The following is a 16,813-nucleotide window of genomic DNA, read 5'->3' as shown; positions in this document are numbered from 1 at the left end:
ATTTTAACCTAAAATACAGATGAATTAAAACTATAAGTCTCTAGACCTTCTTATTTTTATTCATTTTTAAATCATTTTAAAGGGCCGACATTAAACTGTGACCATGAAGTAATTAACCCACTTTTGGTCTGTTTTCCACCAAACCACGAGAACTTAAGCACCAAGATGATTATGTCCTTTAAAGGTTAATATTGCTCAAAAACACTTATGGAATTCTTCTTTCAGCACTGCTCACATAGGTGATTTTCCAGTCAAATAAAAAAGAAGACTAATCTCATTATGTTTACCACAGAATATCTTGGTCTCCTACTCTTATATTCCCATTGATCCCTCTCCCAAAATTACTGTCAGTCAGTGCGAAAGAGGAAAATGAGGCGAAAAACAGGCAAACTTTTCAAGGAAAGCAACTGTTAGTTACCAGCTCTGTCCTATATTTCATATCTTCTATTTTTACATCACATACAGTTGACAATATCAGAATAACTGAAGCTCAAAATGATGTGCATATTGATCATCATCAAATAAAGGTCAAACTATGAGAAAGAGTTAAATTATGTTCAGTTGTCTTCGAATAGTGAGGAAGTATACAATTTTTTTTAACTTTTCTGAAACAGATTAAAATTATTTCTGGCTCCTAATAGCTTATTCCTTGGCTATTTAAAACGTGGTCCCTCAAGATGACTCACTCCCCAATATCCCTGGATAGTTTTTCTGTAGCCTTAGAACCGGCCCACTACCAAGGTTGGAGAAGAATAAAACTGTGGAAGTTTAACATGCAAGACCTAAGGTAGAAAAGAAATGCTTTCACAACATGCAAAACTGCAAAATTTATTTAAATAATTTCTTTGCACTTAAAAAATTTGACTTGTAGTTCAAATTATTATTACATTTTTCACAAATTACAGTTGTTCATTATTTTCTGGGATAGAATAAAAAACAGTGAAAAATCACAAGGGTCAACATAAAAATTAGAGAGGCAGAATTTTAGTAAATAGATGTCATATTGTGAGATCCTAGCGCCCATAAAAATTAAAATTACAAAAAAAACCAGAAAACAGTTGAAGATAAAATGTTTTACAGATCTAGGAAATGTATTCACATATAGTATAGACGTTCTTTCTCTGTATTCCTCACTTTTGAAATCTCACCTATTTTCATGACTAGGCAGATGACTTCCAAATTATGCTTCCCATACCAGGCAGGTCCCAACGCCACATTTCCACCTGTCAGTTGGGCACTCTGACTTAAATATACCATCAGGACCTCAAAAACAACATGTCTGTAATACTCTATCTTCCACCTTCATCTCAAATCTTTTACGTTTCTATTTCTGTTCATGCTACCACCATTCTCCCTGTATCTGGGTTTTTATTCTTACCTTGACTCTTAAACATGTAGTCATCAATCCCACTTTCTGCTTTTTTTGAAATCTTTCACATCTATATCTTTTCCTTTTCCAGCTCAAATCATTCTCCCAACCAAACTGGTTTTCTCACTTTTTTGAATAAGCCTTAAGCTCTGGCCTTTGCATTTTTTCTTATATTCCTCCTTCTATAGCAGGGGTCCCCAACCCCCAGGCCATGGACTGGTACCATGTTAGGAACCGGTCCCCACAGCAGGAGGTGAGCGGCACGCGAGCAAGCAGAACTTCATCTGTATTTACAGCCCCTCCCCATCACTCGCATTACCACCTGAGCTCCACCTCCTGTCAGATCACCAGTGGCATTAGATTCTCATAGGAGCACAAACCCTACTGTGAACTGCGCATGCGAGGGATCTAGGCTGCGCGCTCCTTATGAGAATCTAATGCCTGATGATCTGAGGTGGAGCTGAGGCAGTGATGCTAGTGCTGGGGAGTGGCTGCAAATACAGATTATCATTAGCAGATAAGTTTGCACAGAGACCATAATAAATCAATTGCTTGCAGACTCATATCAAAACCCTGTCGGTGGGACTTCCCTGGTGGCACAATGGTTAAGAACCCACCTGTCAATGCAGGGGACATGGGTTCTATCCCTGGTCCAGGAAGATCTCACATGCTGCAGAGCAACTAAGCCCATGTGCTCATTAGCACAACTAATGAGCCTGCACGCCACAACTACTGAGCCCACACACTGCAACTACTGAAGCCCGCATGCTCTAAGACCTGCATGCCACAACTACTGAGCCCGAGTGCTGCAACTACTGAAGCCCGCCCACCTGGAGCCCATGCTCAGCAACAAGAGAAGCCACTGCAATGAGAAGCCCGTGCACTGCAATAAAGAATAGCCCCCACTTGCTGCAACTAGAGAAAGCCTGCGTGCAGCAACGAAGACCCAACACAGCCAAAAAATAAGTAAAATTAAAAAATTTTTTTTAAAAAAACCCTATCAGTGAGTGGCAAGTGACAATTAAGCTGCATCTGATGGCAGGCTGTATAGTGGTAAGTGAGTTGATGTACTTCAATTGTACAGCTGCATCTCGTGGAAGGCTTTAAGTCAGAATCCGACACTTATTTTAGTCCACGCATGGCCCACCCATTATTTTATTTACCACTTCCGTCCGTGTTTCTTTCCCGCACTGTGCACTTGTCTCAGTCACAGTTTTGGTAAGCCCACTAGCTAACCCTAGCCAAAATAAGTAAAAAAACAAATATCGCTGAAGAGCTTCTTTGAAAAGGGGCAACGACCCAATGATGAGACAGCAGAAGACTCTAAGATTACCAACAAAAAGAAAGCTGGGTTTAAAAGAAAATACCAAGAGTCCTACCTAAATTACAGGTTCGTTACAACAGGTGATTTACATTTTCCAAGCCCACTTTGTATAATATGTGGCGACCGGCTATCCAATGAAGCCATAAAACCTTCAAAACTGCTTCGCCACATGGACACCAAGCACCCTGCATTAAAAGACAAGACTTTGGAGTTTTTCAAAAGAAAACAACGTGAACACGAAGAACAGAAGCAATTACTGAAGGCCACCACTTCATCAAATGTGCCTGCACTGAGAGCATCATTCTTAGTGGCTAAACGCATTGCTAAAACTAAGAAGCCTTTTACTATTGGTGAAGAGTGGATCCTGCCTGCTGCTAAGGACGTTTGTCGTGAACTTTTAGGAGAGGATGCAGTTCAAAAGGTGGCACGTGTTCCTCTTCCGGCTAGCACCGTAACTAGATGAATTGATGAAATAGCACAGGATATCAAGGCACAATTGTTAGAGAGGATTAACGAGTCACCGTGGTACACAATCCAGGTTGATGAATCTACCAATATTGACAACAGGGCAACAATGCTTGTTTCTGTGCGATATATCTTTCAGGAGGATGTGCATGAGGATATGTTATGTGCACTTTTGTTGCCAACCAATACCACGGCTGCAGACCTATTCAAGTCTGAATGATTACATAACAGGAAAACTGAATTGGTCATTTTGTGTCAGTATATGCATGGACGGAGCGGCTGCCATGACTGGATGGTTTTCTGGTTTCACTTCTCGGGTCAAAGAGGTTGCTTTTGAATGTGAGTCTATGCACTGTGTCATCCATAGAGAAATGCTGGCTAGCCAAAAAATGTCACCTGAACTTAACAACATTTTTCAGGATATGATTAAAATTATCAACCACATTAAAGTACATGTCCTTAACTCATGTCTGTTCATGCAGCTCTGTGAGAAGATGGACACATGTCTTCTCTTATACACAGAAGTGAGATGGCTTTCTAAAGGTAGATCACTGGCCAGAGTTTTTGAGTTATGAGAGCCGCTCCAGAGATTTCTTTTAGGAAAACAGTCACCAATGGCAGCACATTTCAGTGACACAGAATGGGTCGCAAAACTTACTCACTTGTGTGACATATTCAACCTGCTCAACGAACTCCATCTGTCACTTCAGGGGAGAACGACAACTGTGTTCAAGTAGGCAGATAAAGTGGCTGCATTCAGAGCCAAACTGGAATTATGGGGGCGACGAGTGAACAATGGGATTTCTGACATGTTTCAAACATTAGCAGAGATTTTGAAAGAGAATGAACCAGGGCCTTCTTTCTCCCAGCTGGCGCATGACCACCTATCTCAGCTTTCTAAAGAGTTGAGCATTACTTCCCAACCACAAAAGACCCCCAAACTGGGAAGAAATGGATCCGCGACCCATTTGTGAATAAGCCAGGTGAAATCGACGTTGTCCATGCTAGAAGAGGATCAACTGCTTGAGATCGCAAATGACGGTGGCCTTAAAAGTATGTTTGAGACAACTTCAAATCTCCATACATTCTGGATTAAAGTCAAGGCGAAATATCCTGAAATTGCCACAAAAGCACTGAAAAGCCTGCTTCCATTTCCAACATCTTATCTTCGTGAAGCAGGGTTTTCTGCAGTGACAGCAGCCAAAACGAGATCACGTAGACTGGACATAAGCAACACACTACAGGTGTCACTGTCTCCCATCACCCCCAGATGGGACCATCTAGTTGCAGGAAAACAAGCTCAGGGCTCCCAGTGACTCTGCATTATGGTGAGTTGTATAATTATTTCATTATATATTACAATGTAATAATAATAGAAATAAAGTGCACAATAAATGTAATGGGCTTGAATCATCCCTAAACCATCCCCCCCTCCCCGGTCCGTGGAAAAATTATCTTCCACAAAACCAGTCCCTGGTTCCAAAAAGGTTGGGGACCACTGTTCTGTAGAAACACCTGAACATTACCACTCCAATCCAAGTTCTACCCATTCTTCGAGGTAATTTAGGTAACCCCACCTTCTTCATCTAGCCTTTGCTGACCAGCCTATACTGAAAAGATTTCCTCTGCCTCAATTCCTACAGTATTGTTTATAGTTAAGCATTTGTTTGGCAATTTAATCAAGTAGTGACCTATGACAGCTCTTTAATTGCAGTCAGATTATAACTATTTATAGCTCACAATGAGTAGAACCCAGTACTGCACAAGGAAGTCACTCGGAAATACTTATTTTGGGTGGTTGATTTATTGACTGAAATTACATACTTCCATGGAGGTTTCCTTTGAAAGGGAAACCTGAAAAGAGGGTGTCAGAGTGCTGACAGACTGTCATCAACCTGTCATCAATCCTTGCTTCACATGGCCAAAATCAGGACAAGACAAAGAAATAAGTCTCATCTTCATAATATGGATAAAAGGAAAAGAATCCAGGTAATCACAAATTCCATTTTTTAAAAAAAATAACCATTACTAAAAGTTTGCAAAAATTCACTTGTGGTGTTAACCTGCCCTCCTCTACCCCACCCCACCTCCCACCCGAAAAAAACAAAAAACAAAACTAAAATAGCCCAAAGTTAGAAAAGATTGCAGGAAAGAAAAGATCTGGAGAATTTCAAAGTTGCCAAAACTCAGCCAATTTATAAGCATATGAAGATCCCCAATCACTCCTGATGTTAGGCTCTTCTTAGTCTTGACAAGTGCAGAGAGATGCTGTATACGGTCCAGCTCCCACGTCAGCCCCTCGAAAGAGCACTAATATCAAGTGCTGACTGACACTCTGACTTGGAAGCTGAGATTAATAAATTCTAAGCCAGCCAAGAGCCAATACAAATCTACCCTCGGCTCTGACAACCCACCCACGTTGACAAGTAAGGGTTGTAAAGGTGCAAAATAAGAAGTCGGTGGTCTGGGGAGAGGAGGCATTTGCAGGGTCTCGTAGACAAGATGCAGCACATTCCTCGCTCCGGATAGCCCCGGGCACTACCCTGAGGTCCCAAGGGCGGGGCGGACCGCCAGCAGGACCGCGCAGCGTACGGGAGCTGGGCGAGTCCAGGCCCGGGCCCTGCCCCGCCCCGCCCCGCAAACCGGCACCCGCCAGGAGCCGGGCAGCGCCCAGCGAACAGTCCGGGTGCCACGGAGAGCTGGGAGCCAGTCTCCGCCCCTTCCCTCTCACCCCTCCCCGCTCTCCCAGCAGGACGCAGCTGCCCGGCGTGCGGAGAGCGGCCTGTCGCTAGCCTGGCACGAGGACTCGGGGTCCCAGCCCGCTGCGTCGCGTACCTGAGCTATCTCCATCCTCGGAGACCGACGAGCTCTCGGTGTCCTCGTCCTCGGAGCTGCTCCCCTCGTTTTCGGCGTAGTCCACCTCCATCTCATCGTGATGGTTCGTCTCCTTCTTATCCCCTCGAGAATGGACTGGCATTTTCCAGCCGCGCCGTCGCTTCCCACTGCCGGCGCCCAGCCCGGCCACCGCCGCTTCAGCGAAGGGCGCGCCGAACGCCCCGACCCACCCAGTGGCCGAGCTTTTTCAGAACCCCCTCGGCTCCTCCCCGCCCCCGCCGGAGCCTCACAACGTAACCCACAGGCTTTGCGCTGGGAGCTTTGGCATTGGTGGAGGCAGTCCTCCGAGCCTGGGGCTGGGGCTTGTCCTGCTCGGGTCCGGTTGGTTGCCGGTAATTACGGAGCGGCCTCGCGGTATGTGCCGGGAGTTGTAGTCCTTACTGCTCAGACCTGCAGGGGCCGCCGGCTTCCAAGCTTAAACAGTCCTGATCACTTCTCCCCTCTGGACTTCAAGTCCCACAAGGCACGAAAGCTGCCAGAGTCGATCGCAGTTTATAAACTAAACAGAAACAGATTGTGAGAATTTGGTTTGTATTTATTCTTTTCCCGCCAAGTGATTGAGCTCCCTGGCCATCCAAGATGTTTCTGTCAGACGAAAAGGTCTTTTGCCTGAGGTTTTTTCCTCCTCTTTGAGGATACGGGAACTGGAGAAATGTCTCTTTTCCTAAGCACTTTTATTACCACTAATAAACTATTATTTAATTAATTTCTGCAGGCAACTTGAACTTTCTATGTTGCACAAAAGTCTTTAAATTGTTCTTGAAACTTTTGCAATCCATAATATGGAAGGAAAGGAAGTTTTATCTTGGCACTTTTCTCTAGTATGTTTTGCATTATTTTTTACCATTTGCAGCCTGAAAATGCTACCAATCTTTACTTCAGTTTTCAAAGAAAAATACATATTTGACTTAATGAAATGTTATATTTTTTCAATGGTAGGGATGATTGACAAGGAAAACTCATTAAATATAATAACATACTAATTGACCACTTTTACTCTATATCAGGTACCCTGGTAAGTTCTTTAAATGGGTTATATTGAGTTAAATTCTCAATTTAATAGCCCTGAGGTAGTTGCTATTATTATACCCATTTTACAGATGAGGAAACTTTACTTGCAGACAAACCTAAAAACAGTATTTTATCAATTATAAAGACAGGGCTTCTTCCTGAAGTTGCAATTTGCTATTGACAGAGATTTCATAGAATATTGTGGGTTGTACAGCATTTCTCAAACACAAGGCCCAAAGACATTTGACAGAGAATGGTAAGAGTATCCAAGCATAAATGCATTAAAGTTAGATTTGGAATTTAATGACAGAAAACATTTCAAGGGCTATCCATCTCTTGGCTTAAATCCAAATCATGGGGCTTTTATTTTCTAGTGTCAGCCTACTTGTCAGCCTACTCTTCTTACTGTAGTCTCCAAAACGAACTCCTCAATTGATAAACACACAAATTGTTTCCCATTTCAATGTTTTTGCATATCCTATTCTCTCTGCAACCCTCTTCCACTCTTTTTTCAAAGCCACTTTCTTGACAACATTCATCACCAGCAGCACCTCCACCATTCAGTACACACTCCTGTTCCTTCAGGCTGCTACTATACTTTGTACTTTGCAACTTTGTACTTGTTTCTGTCAAACTGTATTGTGAATTGTTTAGCAGATGCATCTCACCTATTGAATTGTGAATTCCTTGAGAACAGGGACTGTCTTAGTCTGGGATGCAATTTCGGAGGCAAGCATGTGGGTACATGCACGTACATTATGTGAGTGGTGTGGACTAAAGTGGGGCAGCTGCTTTTAGCTCCAGCCAATCGTTGCTACATCAGAATTCTGGCCTAGATGTCAGACCTTCCAGTTTTCAAGAGAAACTGGAAATTTAGATCTCTATGTGAAATAACCAGATTTATAAACATTATCTCAAGAGCATTTTTTTTTGCTGTTGTTTTGGTTTGGTTTGGTTTATTAAACTCCAGACCAAACAAAAACAACTGTGGATAAAATCCCTGGCCTCTGTCAATCTCTGTTATATCAGCAGCTAGCAGAGTATGTGCTAAATAGTAACAATCGCTTAGATTTCTGGTCACTCTTTATGTGCCAAGCACTGTTACATGCTTTAAGTACATTAATTCATTTAATCCTTATAACAACTCTATGAAGTAGATATAAAATTATGCCTTCCATTTTGTATATGTGGAAACTGAAGCTCAGAGCAGTTAGGTTACTTGGCCATGGCCACACAGCTAATAAATAGCAGATTTAAGATTTGAATTTGAGTAGTCTGACATCAGAGCCTGCACTGAACTACCAGTATACAGTGCCTCTGTAACAGGTGCTTTCTATGTTTCTGATGTTTAAAGAAAAACAGAAGGAAGTTGGAGAGGAGGCATAGATTCTAGCCCTGGTTCTGCTAGTAATCAGACAATTCAATTTGGCAAATCACACAATCTCTGGTCAGTTGTAAAACGAGAAGTTTGTATTAACGTTATCTTTAAGTTCTCTTCCGGGGCTTCCCTGGTGGCGCAGTGGTTAAGAATCTGCCTGCCAATGCAGGGGACACAGGTTCTAGCCCTGGTCTGGGAAGATCCCACATGCCTTGGAGCAACTAAGCCTGTGTGCCACAACTACTGAGCCCACACGCCACAACTACTGAAGCCCACCTGCTCTAGGGCCTGCATGCTGCAACTACTGAGCCCGCAAGCCACAACTACTGAAGCCTGCGCTCCTAGAGCCCGTGCTCCACAACAAGAGAAGCCACTGCAATGAGAAGCCCGCGCACTGCAACAGAGTAACCCCCGCTCGCCTCAACTAAAGAAAGCATGCATGCAGCAACGAAGACCCAATGCAGCCATAAATAAATAAATAAATAAATAATAAGTTATCTTCCAGCTCTAAAATTCCTGTCATCATTATATTTATGTTTAAGGCAGACAAAATAATGGGAGATTATATACAATTAGAGTTGCATGATGGTGTTTTGCTTAAAAGGATAATTTCTCTCTCCTCTCCCCAAACAGATTTTAGAGAAGATGCCTAGGGAGTGTAAGAGGAAACATAAGGGGAAAAAAATGAATAAGGCTGGAAAAGAATATTGTCAATTTAGAAAGTACAAATTAATGTGCAGAAAACCATGAACACAGAATGAAGTTTTCTCAATCGAGGCATATTAATAGATAGGAATGATGCCTTCCATTTATGTAGCACTTTACATTTCATGTAGGGCTTACACAATCATTAGATACATTTTAAATCTCACTTTTCATTAATCCATTCATACGCACTCATTTATTGAAAGCCTTCTAAAACTCATGGTCGGTCATCAGCAAAATCTACTATATCATCACCTTCTTTGAAATGTTCCCTTAACTTTCTTGTTCTAAACGGAACATGGCTCTCCCCTAGGACTCTGCTTCCTTTGCACCCCTACTCCCACTGAGCCTTGTCATGGAGTAGGTATGCTCCATGTCCCCCTTGTTCCTTCTAGATGATCGTTCCCCCGCAAAAAAACCCAGCTTGTCATCAGCATATACCACATAGTATCTCTACTTGTGGCTGTCATGTACATACCGCCCAGACTCATTCCCCCTCATTTTTTGAAGATTTTAGTTCTTGGTTCATTCTCTCCCACAGTATGCCTATCATAATCCTTGGTCATTTTAGTATTCATGTAAATAATCCTATACCACTCCATTTCCTACTCGGTTTGATCTGGTACAGAGTAGACAAAAAATAATTCTGGCTTTTTCTTTCTAGTTTTCCTCCCATACCTTCTTTGGGGTAAACTTTTTTCAATCTGTCTTATTAAATATTTTAATATTCCATGATAACTTAAACACATAGAAAGGTATTCAGAATATTATATATATATAACACAGTATTGCTCTCTAAGCTTTGTCAAATCTTAGAATTTTACCACATTTGCTCCAGACCCCTCTTCAGTCCCAGTTTTCACCTTCCCTCTCCAGAGTAACCATTATTCTGACTTCAGTGTTTTTGATTGCCTGAATTCCTTGAGAACAGGGTCTGTCTTAGTCTGGGATGCAATTTCGGAGGCAAGCATGTGAGTACATGCACGTACATTATGTGAGTGGTGTGGACTAAAGTGGGGCAGCTGCTTTTAGCTCCAGCCAATCGTTGCTACATCAGAATTCTGGCCTAGATGTCAGACCTTCCAGTTTTCAAGAGAAACTGGAAATTTAGATCTCTATGTGAAATAACCAGATTTATAAACATTATCTCAAGAGCATTTTTTTTTGCTGTTGTTTTGGTTTGGTTTGGTTTATTAAACTCCAGACCAAACAAAAACAACTGTGGATAAAATCCCTGGCCTCTGTCAATCTCTGTTATATCAGCAGCTAGCAGAGTATGTGCTAAATAGTAACAATCGCTTAGATTTCTGGTCACTCTTTATGTGCCAAGCACTGTTACATGCTTTAAGTACATTAATTCATTTAATCCTTATAACAACTCTATGAAGTAGATATAAAATTATGCCTTCCATTTTGTATATGTGGAAACTGAAGCTCAGAGCAGTTAGGTTACTTGGCCATGGCCACACAGCTAATAAATAGCAGATTTAAGATTTGAATTTGAGTAGTCTGACATCAGAGCCTGCACTGAACTACCAGTATACAGTGCCTCTGTAACAGGTGCTTTCTATGTTTCTGATGTTTAAAGAAAAACAGAAGGAAGTTGGAGAGGAGGCATAGATTCTAGCCCTGGTTCTGCTAGTAATCAGACAATTCAATTTGGCAAATCACACAATCTCTGGTCAGTTGTAAAACGAGAAGTTTGTATTAACGTTATCTTTAAGTTCTCTTCCGGGGCTTCCCTGGTGGCGCAGTGGTTAAGAATCTGCCTGCCAATGCAGGGGACACAGGTTCTAGCCCTGGTCTGGGAAGATCCCACATGCTTTGGAGCAACTAAGCCTGTGTGCCACAACTACTGAGCCCACACGCCACAACTACTGAAGCCCACCTGCTCTAGGGCCTGCATGCTGCAACTACTGAGCCCGCAAGCCACAACTACTGAAGCCTGCGCTCCTAGAGCCCGTGCTCCACAACAAGAGAAGCCACTGCAATGAGAAGCCCGCGCACTGCAACAGAGTAACCCCCGCTCGCCTCAACTAAAGAAAGCATGCATGCAGCAACGAAGACCCAATGCAGCCATAAATAAATAAATAAATAAATAATAAGTTATCTTCCAGCTCTAAAATTCCTGTCATCATTATATTTATGTTTAAGGCAGACAAAATAATGGGAGATTATATACAATTAGAGTTGCATGATGGTGTTTTGCTTAAAAGGATAATTTCTCTCTCCTCTCCCCAAACAGATTTTAGAGAAGATGCCTAGGGAGTGTAAGAGGAAACATAAGGGGAAAAAAATGAATAAGGCTGGAAAAGAATATTGTCAATTTAGAAAGTACAAATTAATGTGCAGAAAACCATGAACACAGAATGAAGTTTTCTCAATCGAGGCATATTAATAGATAGGAATGATGCCTTCCATTTATGTAGCACTTTACATTTCATGTAGGGCTTACACAATCATTAGATACATTTTAAATCTCACTTTTCATTAATCCATTCATACGCACTCATTTATTGAAAGCCTTCTAAAACTCATGGTCGGTCATCAGCAAAATCTACTATATCATCACCTTCTTTGAAATGTTCCCTTAACTTTCTTGTTCTAAACGGAACATGGCTCTCCCCTAGGACTCTGCTTCCTTTGCACCCCTACTCCCACTGAGCCTTGTCATGGAGTAGGTATGCTCCATGTCCCCCTTGTTCCTTCTAGATGATCGTTCCCCCGCAAAAAAACCCAGCTTGTCATCAGCATATACCACATAGTATCTCTACTTGTGGCTGTCATGTACATACCGCCCAGACTCATTCCCCCTCATTTTTTGAAGATTTTAGTTCTTGGTTCATTCTCTCCCACAGTATGCCTATCATAATCCTTGGTCATTTTAGTATTCATGTAAATAATCCTATACCACTCCATTTCCTACTCGGTTTGATCTGGTACAGAGTAGACAAAAAATAATTCTGGCTTTTTCTTTCTAGTTTTCCTCCCATACCTTCTTTGGGGTAAACTTTTTTCAATCTGTCTTATTAAATATTTTAATATTCCATGATAACTTAAACACATAGAAAGGTATTCAGAATATTATATATATATAACACAGTATTGCTCTCTAAGCTTTGTCAAATCTTAGAATTTTACCACATTTGCTCCAGACCCCTCTTCAGTCCCAGTTTTCACCTTCCCTCTCCAGAGTAACCATTATTCTGACTTCAGTGTTTTTGATTGCCATGCATGTGTACATACCATTTTTGTATATTATGTATCCATAAATAATAGAAAGGATTGTCTAACATGTTTTAAAGTAGTCTCATACACTACATATCATGCTACAACTTCCTTTTTCCTCAACAATTTTTAATATGTACTTATTTATTTATTTGGCTCCACTGGGTCTTAGTTGCAGCACACGGGATCTTTAGTTGTGGCATGCAGGATCTAGTTTCCTGACCAGGGGTCGAATCCGGGCCCCCTGCGTTGGGAGCGTGGAGTCTTAACCACTGGACCACCAGTCCCTCAGCAATGTTTTTGAGATGTATCTATTATGATACAGGTAGCTCTAATCCAGTTATTTTAACCTGCTCTAAGGTAGTCCCTTGAGTACATATATTCCATTGAATGAATATTAAAAACTTTACTCACTTACCTGTTAATGGACAGTTAGGTTGCTTCCAATTTTTTCATTATTATAAACAGTTGCCTCAATGAATATTCTTATATTTATCTTTTGGGACATGTGTGTGAGGATTTCTCTAGGTCAGTGGTCTCCAAAGTGGGGCATGTGAATCCAGGGAGTATATCCTAGGGGACAGGAAGAAAAGATTAAAATTTCTGTGTATATAATTTTCAATTTCATCTTTGTCTGGAATAAAGTAGATGTAGGAAGGAAGCTATACGCCCATTTTTTACTCTGATTTACACTCATTATATTCCTTGTGCTTACTTGTTTTTAATCAGCAGATCCTGCCCCTAAAGGGAAGCAAACTTAATTTCAACCACTACCACGTGGTGGAGCTGAGACATCAGCTATACAGCCACAAACCTTGCCGCTGATTGACCCAGGCCAGATGCTGATAACTTGAAAAACAAACGCAGGAGACTAGAGGCAGCGACTAATGGCTAATATTCAAATCAGCGTAAACATTTTAATCATTCAAACTAAATCTAGGTCTTAGAGATCTACACTGACAACTAAATGAGACCAATTTATTATCAATGATATGAGACCATGATTTCAATTGCTTAAGAATGAAACCATCTAAAGGTGCTTGAAATAGCCTGTTGACTGGTACAGGGCCCAACCTTGTATTAATTGTCTATTTTCAGAAATTAGTTCTTGGATTAGTTCAACTATAAATTTGATAACATTCCTATTAGCATATTTATATTATTATTATTATTATTATTATTCCACTATCTCATAGCTCAAATTATCATGTGCTTTTTTGTAGTCAATATCTAATTTTTTTTTTTTAGTAGAGAAATTTTCCTTTTCTCTTAAGATTTTTCTCAAGGGCAAGTATTTTATATGCAGGGTTTTTTTGTTTTTTTTGTTTTTTTGCGGTACGCGGGCCTCTCACTGTCGTGGCCTCTCCCGTTGCGGAGCACAGGCTCCGGACGCGCAGGCTCAGCGGCCATGGCTCACGGGCCCAGCCGCTCCGCGGCATGTGGGATCTTCCTGGACCGGGGCACGAACCCGCGTCCCCTGCATCGGCAGGCAGACTCTCAACCACCGCGCCACCAGGGAAGCCCTATATGCAGTTTTATTTTTAATGTGTATTTTTCCTCTTCAGATAATTTTTCTGTATAAAGTGGGTATATTTTAGCCTCCTCAGTATCCCCTTTTTGAAGCAATAGCTCCTTGATTTTTCCCTTCGAGAGCCCCCTCTGCTCCATTCATCCCATATGGCTCAGGTGACCAATCAGAATATTATATTCTCCTGGTTCAGGGATGGACATGTGGACCAACCTAGGCCATGATGGGCATTGCCAGAACTTTTATTGGCTCTATCAGGAAGAAGTTTCCGTCTTTTGAAATTAAAAGTTCTATTAAGCCTATGAGCCTAGCTTTACTAGGGCCATTTCTCCCTCCATATATGACTGGGGGAAACAGGGAGGCAGGCATGGGAACCAACAGAAAGGAAAAACAAAGCTAAAATAGAAGATTCCTGATGACATTATTTAAGCACCTGCATCCACGTGTGTTCAATGTTAATCCTTAGACTTTCAGTTACATGAACCAATGAATTCCTTTTCTTTGTGGAGTCTTAACCACTGGACCTCCAGGGAAGTCCCTGAATTCCTCTTCTTATTGAAGAGGTTTTGATTGGTTATTCATTACTTTCGGTTGAAAGAGTTCTGACTACAACAGACAGTTAATTTTCCTGTCTTTAAAATGTGTGTGTTTTTTAAAAGGAAGCAAAATCTCCCATCATAATTTCTTATCTACTCTTGTCAAAAGTCCCCACTCATATTCACTTATATATTAACTATAATATTTATTGAATGTATATTATATGTCAGGTACTGTGGTTTCAAGAGATTCATCGACGAACAAAACAGATACAGCCTCTGCTTGCACAGAGCTTAGAGAAAAGTAAAGAGATAAATATTAAAAAGATAACTATACAGATTAAGGTATGCTCTCTGCTGGTGTTATGAGAGTATAACACAGAGACCTGCGGGAATGGGTGTAAGGTAAGACCTCTCCAAAGTAGTAATATTTCAGCTAATACCTGAGAGATAGGTTGGAATTAGCCCATCTAGAAGGGAGGGAAGGGGGAATATTATAAACTGAAGGAACAGCATATGTAAAAGTCCTGATGTAGGAAAGAGCTTTCTCGTGCTCATGTTTGAGGAATTAAGAGATCACTATGGACAGTCAGCATTTAAGGGTGAAAGCAGTACAAGGTAAGGTTGGTAAGTTAGGGAAAGGCCACATCTCACAGGGCCTGGTAGATTACAGTAAGGATATATGATTTTTATTTATTTTTGATCCTAAATGCAGTGGGTTGCCCTTAGGAAGTTTATAGGATGGGATTATATGATTAGACTAGTGGTAAGATTACATTAATTTAAGATCAGATCTTTAGAAAAAAAAGATTAGACTAGTGGTAAGATTACATTAATTTAAGATCAGAACACTGGTTGCTTATTGGAAAATGGACTGGATAGGAACAAGGGAAAGAAATAAGTCAATCAGATGTTGAGGTAAGATAATGGTGGCTTGGACAGGAGTAGAGGCTGTGTGGCGAAAAGAAATGGACAAATTTGAGATAGTGGGAGATAAAAATCAACAAAACTTAATAATGGATTAAATATGGGACATGAGAAAGAGGATATACAATATAGTTTACTTATCTCCCTTCTCTTTGAATTTGATTTATTTCCTTATGCTAATAAATAATGTCAGCAGCCTTTGTGTCAACAAATCTCATGAAAAATATATTTCACTTAAGAAGTTCTATACTCACTGTATATTATTTTCAGCACTCTCTGTCCTTAACCAATCACAAAATTTCTTCCAGTGCTTCTTTTTTTTCTTCCAGTTTCATTGAGATACTTGACAACACTGCAAAAGTTTAAGGTATACATCATAATGATTTGATTTACAAGAAGTGATTATCACAATAAGTTTAGGGAACATCCATCATCTCATATAGGTACCAAATTAAAGAAATAGAAAAATATATTTTTCCTTGCGATGAGAACTCTTTAGAATTTACACTCAACTTTCATACATAACATACAGCAGTGTTAATTATATTTATCACATTGTGTATTACATTCCTAGTTCTTCTAATGCTTCTTGACTTGTGTGTGAATGTTACCTGTTTTCTCTAAAAATTCCATCATAATCTGTGAAATTAAACAGAAAGAAATTACAAAATGTTTTGACATTGGAACCGATGATGCAAAAGCAATGATAGGTAAAATGGTTGGCACAATAGCACGAAGGCAGTGGTACCAAACCATACTAATATTCATTGTATTCTTCATTGCCCATTTCACTTATGAAGGTCCTTGATGAAGCAGGAAAAATTACTCTTTATGAGATCCCAAGCACTGAGTACATCTTTTTAATATTTTCTGTGGCAAAACCTACATACTGAAGTACAATGGTGGTCTTCAGGAAAAGCACTTGTGCAGTTGAGTTGTGAGCTAACCTAGCAACTTGATTCAAGGAATGGCATTTTCACTTGAAAAAGCTGACAAACTCTTCAGACTTGGTTATCTGGCAAATATTTTCACAAAAAATCAAATAAACAAAGTGAGCCTGTCAATTTTAGTAAAACAAGTGACAGTATTTGTTACCAAAGATAAAATTCAAGCTTCCAAATGATAATTAGGAATTTGGAAAACTTTTATTCACCATAGTGATCATGACAACTTTTTAATACTTAAAGAATTTTCTGATGTATATGCTTTTTAAAATACTTATATTGTTTAATGAAATGTATTAACCTTTGGAATATCTGTGTATCAGTGAACAATTATTTTCCAAATGGCAAATGTATAATGTTACAAAATTATGCATGGGTAAAAGATCCATTTAAAGTGCAAGATTTTGGGCGTCCCTGGTGGCGCAGTGGTTGCGCGTCCGCCTGCCGATGCAGGGGAACCGGGTTCGCGCCCCGGTCTGGGAGGATCCCACATGCCGCGGAGC

General features: G+C 40.6%; 1 protein-coding gene across 2 annotated transcripts in view; it reads right to left on the bottom strand.

Annotated features, from left to right (window-relative positions):
• Positions 1–6,750, bottom strand: part of BRMS1L (BRMS1 like transcriptional repressor) — a 41,521-nt gene extending 34,771 nt beyond the window's left edge. For both annotated transcript variants that reach the window (XM_024118338.3, XM_024118339.3), the window contains exon 1: positions 5,994–6,750. In XM_024118338.3, the coding sequence (XP_023974106.1) occupies positions 5,994–6,135 (142 nt within the window). In that variant the 5' untranslated portion in view covers positions 6,136–6,750. The remainder of the gene's footprint in view (positions 1–5,993) is intronic.
• Between the last annotated feature and the right edge of the window lie 10,063 nt (positions 6,751–16,813).

This window comes from Physeter macrocephalus, chromosome 11, assembly GCF_002837175.3.
Source record: "Physeter macrocephalus isolate SW-GA chromosome 11, ASM283717v5, whole genome shotgun sequence".
Lineage (NCBI taxonomy): Eukaryota > Metazoa > Chordata > Mammalia > Artiodactyla > Physeteridae > Physeter > Physeter macrocephalus.
This window is presented reverse-complemented; position numbering and strand designations above follow the sequence as displayed.